This window comes from Cariama cristata, unplaced genomic scaffold (genome assembly GCF_000690535.1).
Source record: "Cariama cristata isolate BGI_N322 unplaced genomic scaffold, ASM69053v1 scaffold7526, whole genome shotgun sequence".
NCBI lineage: Eukaryota > Metazoa > Chordata > Aves > Cariamiformes > Cariamidae > Cariama > Cariama cristata.
The window spans coordinates 119067-128888 of record NW_009623765.1 but is presented as its reverse complement, the minus strand read 5'-3'; the positions used below and the strand labels follow the sequence as shown (position 1 = coordinate 128888).

The following is a 9822-nucleotide window of genomic DNA, read 5'->3' as shown; positions in this document are numbered from 1 at the left end:
AGAAAAGAAACGGAGCACTGCAAAAGGCCATTCAGAGCATATTTTAGAAGAGGATTGTACATAGTAAGAGTCAGGTTTACAATTTCCTCTCTGGAGTCACTGAACTGCCAGATGAACCCTAGGACTCTCAGCAGCCCGAGAAAAACAAGTTTTAAGCTTCACTCTTTATTCTACAGTCCTTAATGAAGTTTTCCTCATCTAATAATTCTTTTCTAAAATGCAGGCGAAGATGCATTTGATAACTCACCGCCTTCACTACCACCACCACCACCACCTGCTCGGCACAGCATGATTGAGCACACAAAACCTGCTGGCTCAGGAAGCCGACCTCCTTCAGGACATGAACTGTTCCTTCATTCTGGTAGGAATACAAAGGAAACATTGTATTTTATTTCATTTTCCTTCACTTCAGAAGCTTACCTGTTCTGTGATAAAGTTGTCATCAGGCTTCAGAAGTCTGTTTTGTCTATACTTCATTATACAAAATATTAAAAAATAGAAGTTTTTTTAAGGGAGGAGATGAAACAACTCAGAATATAAAAAGATTTAACTTGTCGTTATCACTAAGTAGTGAAATAAGGTTGATATTTCTATACCAGGCTAGACATTTTAGTAAATTGTACTTTTCTAGTAAGAGTTGTTACTTGTGAAGTGCCGAGTTTTCTGTTGTAATCTGTGATACTAGTCTATCCTTCTGTTAACTCCATTGTTTTCTATAGTAAAACATAACTCATGGGGTTTATGTTCAAGTTGGAACTTGGGGAAAAACTAGAAAATAACGGAAAAGAGCATTCTGTTTTGTTAGAACTGTCACTAAATTTTGCTGCAAAGCTATATTCATTGTGAACACAGTTGCAGATGCCTGTGGTTCATAACCTTTTTCATAAGTCAAGTTTTCACCTATCTCTCCCCATGAATCACTGTGGCACTTTTTCAGTCTGATATTTTGCTTGTAAAAGGTATAAAAGCTATGTTCACAATCTACAGTTTTTGTCTTTTAGTTGAAAAGTGTTTGGTTGTCAGGTTAATTAAGTTGAATATGTTTGCTGATGATGATACAGATTCCAACAGGATTGTTGTGGGTTATAGTGCATACCTGTGAAGTGACTTTTTTTTTTGCTCTGTGGAAGCTTCTAAAGGATGTTGGTGTCTCCAGTTTACTTGTGCCAGGAATATTTTCAGTGATTATCTATCTTGCGGCATGGTTAGATGTCTTCCTATCTGTTTTTTTAGAAGCTGTGTGGAGAGGGATAAGTTGAAATGTTTTGGCAATAGCATCACAGGATCTGTGGGATGAAAGTGAGCTAGTTGAACTGGAGTGACCTTTTATGGAGTGTTTTTATTATGTATTTTTTGCCACTGGTGAAGGCCTAACATTGAATAATTTGCCAAAACTGCATATATTTTATAGTGCCAATTCAACTCGATGTGTTATTTTGTCATATAAGCCTCCGAATACATCCAGGTAAAAAGACATACACGTTACAGGATGTAAAGGTTGATCTTCATAAATACAGGGCCAGGAATTAATTTATCTTCTTCACTTCAAAATAAAAATAACGTAATCTTCAGCAGTCCAGTCTGTATGAGTGGCCTCAATTGTATCATCTGATGCAGAAAAACACACTGCATCGTTCAGTTCTAATGGGAATGGAGAGGAAAAATAGGAACTCTCAAGCACAGACATACACAAGCTCCGTCTTACCTGTGTGCAGTTCCCAGAATCATACAGAGTTTTAAATTATTAAGTGTTATTTCCAAATAAGCTAAGAAACATCACTGATAGTGTTAAAAATCATTTAATAGCTTTTAATTAAAAATCTGGAAAATGTATCTATGGCCATGTATTGTTCTTCATATTTGCATAGTGAATACAATCTTACAGCAGCAGTTTTCATTAATCTTAGAAGTGTGTACAACTATTTAGGCATGCATGGTTGTGTGGATTGGTCTTTTTTTATTCATATGGTATTTCTAAAGCCATATTACTCACTTTGCATCTTGTCAAATAAACTGCTGCAGATGATTTATGATGAGTTTTTGATGATTGGTTTCCATACAAGTCTTGGGGGTGATTTCTCAGCTATCCATCAGAGCCTGTCAGATTAGAATAATAATCTCATCATCAGCAACAGCAAGAAGTTGCACTTGCATACAAACACTCTTACGAGTCCAGAGCAGAAGCCAGGTCCAGGATGATGTTAACACTTGCTCAGCTGCATCTTCAGTAGCCAAAAAAACAAAAAAAAAAAAACAAAAAACAAAAAAAGGAGACAATATGCCAGTACTATATATTTCTCTCATTTTTTAAATTCTGTTCCTGTAATCAGCAATGACAACTGAAAAGCCTAGTCACAGCCTTTACCAGTCCCTGTAACATTTACCCGTAGTTGGGACTGTATGAATAGGAAATCTGCCCTGCAGTCTTCGTGAACTGCAAAGCACCGAAGCATTATGAAGCTCTAACCAAACTGAATAGCTGGAATATTTCTAATTGTGCTGCTTCAGGCTTTGCAACCTCTGCCATGCTTTGCCAGCCACAATCCTAGCAGTGTCACGGTTGGATAATTGAAAGGTGCCTGCCTCATGGGTGTAAACAGAAGAGCTGTGGTCAGTGCCGGACAGACCGCCTTTGAGCTGTGCTCTTGTTTTTGTCGCATCAAGACATAGTTACAGGTCTACTATGCAAGTGTTGAATCTGGATGTATACGTGCATACGCACATGCTCTGTGGGGGACACCTCTGTTTGGATTCCTGGCTCCTCTGTCTAAAGGAAAGCTATTTTAAGCCTAGCTTCTATGCATCAACCCTCCCCCAAATAATAATTTTAATTACTCTAAAACACCTTTTTTTTTTTTCTGTTATTACAGATCCCCATTTTGATCCAACAACTGGTCATGTTCCTTTGCCACCTGCTCGTAGAGTAACTGGAGAAAATGTCAAAACAAACAGGACATCTCAAGACTATGATCAACTTCCTCCCTCTTCAGGTAAGGTAGAAAACTGTTCTTGTAGAAAGTTAGAACTTTATGAAGCAAATAACTTTCATCCATAAAGTCCAATGAGATTTTTGTCATTCCGGGCAACAAACGGGAATGGTAATACTGCTTTACAAAAATATGAAATCGTCGAAGGATAATAGAGATTAAAGTTCTGCAGTAAAGGTGGAAGTGGCAACCTGTTGTCTGTAGATGTAGATATTACAGCATCAATTTCAATAGCTGCCAAACTGATTGCTATGTGAGTTCTAGTACTCCTTCTTTTTTGAGAAAGGCACAGATTTTTCTGCCACCGTTAAAGCTCACAAGAGGTCAGAAGTCCTGCAGGGACCATACACCTCAGTTCCATCTTTGTTTCATTGCTCCTAAAAAAAACCTCAAAAAAACCAAACCAAACAAACCAACCAAAAGCTTCGTATTCTAAAATATTATTATTTTCTGGTCGTTTTTGCTAATGCTTGTCTGAACTTCTAAGAAAATTTTTATATGTTTTTTAATAAAACACTAAGAACCAAACCCAATTAGAATTTGCAGTGGAACAGGTACAATAGAAGCAATTCCTCTGCCTTAGAAATTTTGCTTATGGTTTTCAGGTAACATGAATAGTATTTAAAGGAAAGCTACTCAAAATAATTAAAATAATAACACTACCAGTATTACCTGTATTTCAAAGTACTTTTACCAATTTTTAGACCAATTTTCTTTTCTTTAGATGTGCATGGTGTCTGGGGAAGGGGGAGGATTGTGCCACCTACATCATTTTGCTGTGTTGAGAGACCACACAAACAAAGAGCCAAGTGATGCTTTGAACCATTATTCATTATCCAGATAAGAGAGAATTGTGCGTGAAAACTGTTTTCTAATGCATAACAAAAGAAAGGGACTTCTCTAGTCTTTCAGTTGTACTGATCATCAGTGTTTAATTGCAACAGTCACAAGTGGGAAAATGATGGGTTTTTTAATAGTAATTATATGTCTCCTTCTCACAAATATGTAGTCCCACTCTGATGGGTTATAGGAAAGAAAGAATATATTTTTCCAACTTAAAGTACAGGGGAAATTAAGTAAGCCTGAAGAGTGCTACAGGATTTTTTATGAATAGCATATTTGAGAATTAGTGTGATGCCTTTGGTAAATAGTAGCAGTTTTGAGAGGATACCTCTACTAATATAACAGTGTTTCTCTTTTTTTTCCCCACTGTTAGGAAAAAAAAAAGTTTTATAATGCATGTTTTATATGTGACACTTAGGAATCTATTTGTCTCACAATGTTAACCTGATGTATTTAGGGCATTTTAAATTCTTTTGTAATACAAATTATAACAATGATATAACTACTTTTTAAAGCTACGGAGTTTTCCTGCATTTCTTGCAATTCTGTGGTAGAACAATTTTTAATTTTCCTAAATCACTGCAAGATGCTTGCTACTTAAGACCTTGGAGCTTTCTCGTGTCACTTAATAAATACTTTTCTACCTGTATGTTTCCCACAGCCATCTTCTGAAACACCCACAGGTGTCAACCTTTGCTATAAATATTATTCTAAATCAGCATGATGTGCAGCAAGATATTAAATTTAGTTTCAATTAAATGAAAACTATGTGATAGATCATGTCATACTCTTAATTGGAAAGTTGTTTTTACAGTGGCAGTAATTCTGTGGAACAGAACTGATGAGCTTCAGGATGAACTGATTCACCTTCATCTATGATTTTAAAAGACAATGTAGAGAGTGTAACTGCATTCAGAACTTTTGTTTTTGCATTTATTCTGAACTAATCAGTTCACTTAGGAGATTCTTCATTTTAGCCCTTTTGTATGGCGATTCTTTGAACTAGCTGGAAAAGAAATGTTCTCTCTAAAATCTAATTATAATTTAGCCACTGGCTCCCTAGAGTGGCATGGGGAGTCCTTTAAATTCTGTGCTTCAGTTTGACTGTTTTTAAGATTGCTGTCGTGATGTTTAACTGAATCGTTAACATGTAATGAGAAATTTATTCTAATGCAGCAACATATTCAGTATTGAACACTTAAGAAATAGTTCTCAACTATGCACCTAACTATCCCAAAGGCATGGTTTTTCAAACTTCTTAAATATAACTTTTAAAAAATTATTACAATAAAAGCAAGAGAAGGAGATACTGCTATTAATTAGCATATTTTACCTAAATACAGTCAATGATACATGGGAAAGATAAGAGAAAATTAGGCTTCTAATATAGATGTCTGCTGTATTTTATTGAGTGTAGCTATTCTGTAAGAAATTAATTCAAATGGCTAGTTAAGTATCTTTGTCTACTGCCTGTTCATTCACCTGGCCTTATTAAAGCACTTGCTTGCAAATTTAAATTCCTTTACATGGAAATGTTAGGAGGAAGGCATCCCGTATTATTTCAGGGTGGATTTCAATTAATCCTAGGGGGAATAATGTGCCACAGTAATGCAAAATATGAAGATCGTACCTAAGAGCTTGATGGACCAATATGTCTTTTCTCACTTTCTCCCTGCTCTCTCAGTTCCTTCGTATAGATGTCCCCTGGGTATGCTTTGTTCCCATACCCCAGTTAGGTTGGATGTAGCTGCTTCCCACTGCTCCACGGAGGGCCTCGCACAAGAACCCTTTGTCACCTGCTTCTCTGATGCTTCTCGGTCTGTCGGTGACGGACCGTGGCGAGGGAAGAAAAGCAGAGGGCCATTTCACAGCAGAGAGGAAGAGACAGTTGGCATCATTACAAATACCCTCTTCCCACTGTGCCACAGAGCTCTCACCTTACAAATTTTTCTGCACTTTTTAAACACTTACTAAATGAGCCTGTGTCTGCCTTTATACTAAGCTGTTACCTAAGGGTTAAATCTAGTGCTGAATTACAGAAATGTGAGTGATGGAGGAAGATCCTTGCTATAGAAACTGTTAATTGAATTACACAATTAGAAAATCTATTTGAATTTTTAGTTAGGCATGCACAGTGGCTGAAACATCAGAGAGGATGGGAGATTGGGAAGGAAAGTCCTGCTTAAATACCTCTATCTTAGTGTCCAGATGGACATGCAGCTTAGGCTTAGTATCTTTAAGCTCTGGATCCAATGTGATACCCAGCTTCAGCTAAAATTTTATATGGATGTGAAGATATTGAAAGAGATGTCAGTGCTTAAAAAAATAATAATGGGAATTGAGTTAGAGGGCTGAAGATCTTAAAGTATCTGTGCTATAGAGAGATGTCACTGAAGTCAGAATAAAATGCCTATGCTGCAAATCTGCTGACAGAATTAAAAATGACCTTTATAAATGATGTGATTGCTTAGTGAAGTTTGTTTGGAAGCTGCAGCAAAGGGAAGGTTTTAAATAAGAAACAACTTCAGTTTTAAGCCTGTATTAGACTGAGTAGAGCAAAAAATATCTCATGTAACACAGGCACAAGGATCTGATCTATGCATAACGAGTTTTTTCTGTACTCCAAGCCCAGGGGAAAATGTAAAGTTTGCAAATTAATTTTGTTTCGTCCTCTATAGAAATGAAGTCCATAATGAAATTGCATATTGAAACAGTTTGAAATGTTTGTGAAAGAAAACTGATTCTAACATGATACACTATTATTTTAAATTTAAATAATATTATTCTGTTATAGTTTTGAGTTTTCTAAAATAAGTGAAGTGAGAAATTTGAACTTGTTTCTGATTTGGTTTTTAGTGATTAACCGCATTTCCTGAGCTATATAGTTAATTTGTCAAACCGGTGTGTTTCATGGTTCTTCCACACCTTCAGAGCAGGTTTGAATATGCTGCAGGTGTGTTTACTAGAATGTTTAGCGTTTATGGAATTCTTTTCACCTTCAGAGAGAAAAAAATTGTAACAAATACGAAATAGCCCTTACTATCTGTAGGTTGTCTCATAACTATCTGCAAGGAAAATAGGCAATTAAATTAGAACAAAATTAATCTTAGCACTTTACTGTAAATTTTTAATCAAATTGCTCTCATCCATTTGTTATCTGAGTATCACCATCTTGCTAAAAGTACTTTTTACTTATCTTCTCTGATTTAAGAAATGAAATTAACGTTTATAGTAACACTCTCATCTGAATGCATGGAAACTAAGGTTGAGAGAAAAATACACCTTGGTTAGACGTTCACTGATGTGAACTGTTTTCATTCATCTGAAGTGTTTAATGCACTCAGTTGAATTACAGTTCTCTCTATCCAGTGTTATGATAAGGTAGCATGTTGTAACAGCAATACTGGAAATACAACATTCTTTCATCACTAAAAAACTCTCTCTGAGGTACTTAACGCTGCAAAATGTCATTGCTGTCAGTGTAAGTAAACACAGACAGAAATTCCTCTGATCTATCTATCAAAGTCCCTGTTGATGGAACTTTTTAGAACCCTTTTTGAAGGATTGAAGATTTCTTTTTTTTATAATACTTTGCTCTTGAAAGTGTTTTCTGCTCTATGCCTGCTTGTATTTAACCTTCTTATTGTGGAATCAGTGAGGATAAAGAGGTTTCAGTAAAGTACCAAGTTTACCTGAGCATGAAACTCTTGACTCGGAGAAGATTAGCAAGTTTGAATATTAGCTTTTTTCATCAGCACATCATGATTCTTAGCACCAGTATTAACTGTGAAGGTAACCTTTCCATAGAAGAGAAGGAAAAGGGAGATATTTCCAAAGGGGGACTGGAGAGGAAGGATCGTGTTCTGTTCTCACCACTGAAAATAATTGGACTAGAGGTTCTTTTGAGAAACCAGTTATTTCTGTACTTATGTGTAGCTGCTATGCATGAAATAAACTGCAATTGAACAGAATCTGCAAGATGTACCAATAAGTGAAGGATTTTTCTCCCTCAGGAATATTTGGCTGGATTCCTCTTCTGCACAACTTACGATCCTGAATAAAATTGTGATCAATATTTTTTTTTTTTTTAAAAAACAGACTAAGAAAAAGTTCTCAAACTGTAGGTTGGAAGTGGACAGTCTTTAAAATGTTGTTTGGTTATTTTCATCATCTTTGCTGTTTCATCATCTTTCTTTTTGTCCCAACTTTGGATAATTCAGATTATAACTTGCATATTCCTATCATAGTATTTCACGACATTATTTCCATTTTGGATGTTCTTGTGGAATTCGGCTTCTATCCAAATTTTAAAATGAGATATATCAGTGAATTAAAATATCCTTTCATGTTTCATTAGAACTTTACTTTTTAAACTGCTTCATGAGGCTTGACCTACCTATAACACAATTTTAAGCCAATTCATAATCATTTCTATCTCCTTTGAAACAGATGGTTCACAAGCACCAGCCAGGCCCCCCAAACCGCTTCCTCGGAGGACTGCACCAGAAATACACCACAGGAAAACATACAGCTCTGACAGTTCCATGGAAAACGTGGACGCAAAAATTGCAAAACTTATGGGAGAGGGCTATTCCTTTGAAGAAGTCAAGAGGGCACTTGAAATTGCCCAGAATAATGTTGATGTAGCCCGTAGTATTTTAAGAGAGTTTGTCTGTTTTCCTCCACCGGTCTCCCCACGTCTCAATCTATAGCAGCATCAAGATTTTCTTGGAGCGTGTGAATTCTGCATATACGTGTGTGGACTGGGGAATGAGAGAAAGAAGAGAATGGATTATTTTTCTTTCATCCTTAGTAAAGGGTGTTTGTTTCCAGCCGTTTATCAAAGGCTCATGGCTGCTCTGATCAAGACTTATAAATATGCTGAGGCTTATGTATTTTTGCTAGCCATACTTTTTTAAATCAGGGTTGAACTGACAAAATAATTTAAGGACGTTTACTTCCCTAGAACTTTTAATCTGTGAAATGCTTTTTCTTGTTTACAAGTTGGCAAGTTACAGTTTTCTAGTTGGTGCCTGTACTATGTTCCTGTTCATATTCCCTTGTACTTGTGGTCAGGTCTGCTGTAGCATTCCCAGTAGTTTCCATGCTGACCACCCCATCAACTAAATCATCACTTTCCAGAAGTTCTCTGTGTGTTTTGTTTTTGTTTTTTTCTCTTACAAGATGCTTTAATTGGTTTTTGCATTTCAGCTCATCAAATGCAAAAAGTATGTGGCCTTCACTACTGATTTATTTTTTCTTCTGAGATTCCTTTGCTTTTGAGAGAGGAAATATCTGAATGTAAAATGCAATATTCTGTCTATGAACTGCCTTTTTAAAGGTATTTTGACAGTAATGTTGGACAGCTTTCTGTTTAACATGAATTCCGTGACCTGTAGTCCTCAAAGTCTTTTTATACACAGTTTCCACAAAAAAATCCCAACCAACAAATAAAACACTTCATGCAGCAGTGATACTGAGTTCTAATATGTAAAAGCTCTTTCAGATTTCATTATTTAATTGCAAGTGTTCAAAAAAGCCAAATGCACATGATAATAACTGCGTTTTGATTACACACTAATGGCACCAGTTCTCTGTGACCTGTGTAAACTGAGGCATGCCAGACTAAGAGGAATCTTTTTGAATCATACTAATGATGTTCAGGTAAATTCCAATTCTAGCTTCTGTAAAGTAGAATGCGGTTAATTTTTTGTTTGAGTGATTATCCTGTGGTTCATTGTGGCTTGGATCAGTTTGTATTATTAACATGGAAACTTTAAATCTTTGATGCACTGTTAATTCCTAATGCTACTGTAGCAATATTTTTTGCAAAGTTGTTTAGTAACCTCCTCCTCTGTAAACTTTATTATTCTCAAATATGTGTTTAATACCCAAATTCAGTCACTCACTTTCCAACTGCTTAGTTGGAAATACATTTTTGCTTTACTTTGTTAGTGATAGTCCAGGTTTTGATGTTTTATTTTTGAGCCCA

At 36.0% G+C, this 9822-nt stretch overlaps 1 protein-coding gene across 1 annotated transcript; it reads left to right on the top strand.

Moving 5' to 3' along the window:
• The first annotated feature begins 264 nt into the window (after window positions 1-264).
• Window positions 265-8974, top strand: LOC104163773 (E3 ubiquitin-protein ligase CBL-B-like). The gene is made up of 3 exons (XM_009702889.1): window positions 265-361; window positions 2871-2990; window positions 8280-8974. The coding sequence occupies exons 1-3, from the start codon at window positions 289-291 to the stop codon at window positions 8540-8542; spliced, it is 456 nt and encodes a 151-aa protein (XP_009701191.1). The 5' UTR covers window positions 265-288; the 3' UTR covers window positions 8543-8974.
• The last annotated feature ends 848 nt before the right edge of the window (window positions 8975-9822 follow it).

Coding starts and splice junctions, on each gene's coding strand:
- LOC104163773 (XM_009702889.1), top strand. CDS start 289: ATGATTGAGCACACAAAACCTGCTGGCTCAGGAAGCCGACCTCCTTCA. Junction 362..2,870: donor TGAACTGTTCCTTCATTCTG/GTAGGAATACAA, acceptor CTGTTATTACAG/ATCCCCATTTTGATCCAACA. Junction 2,991..8,279: donor TCAACTTCCTCCCTCTTCAG/GTAAGGTAGAAA, acceptor CCTTTGAAACAG/ATGGTTCACAAGCACCAGCC.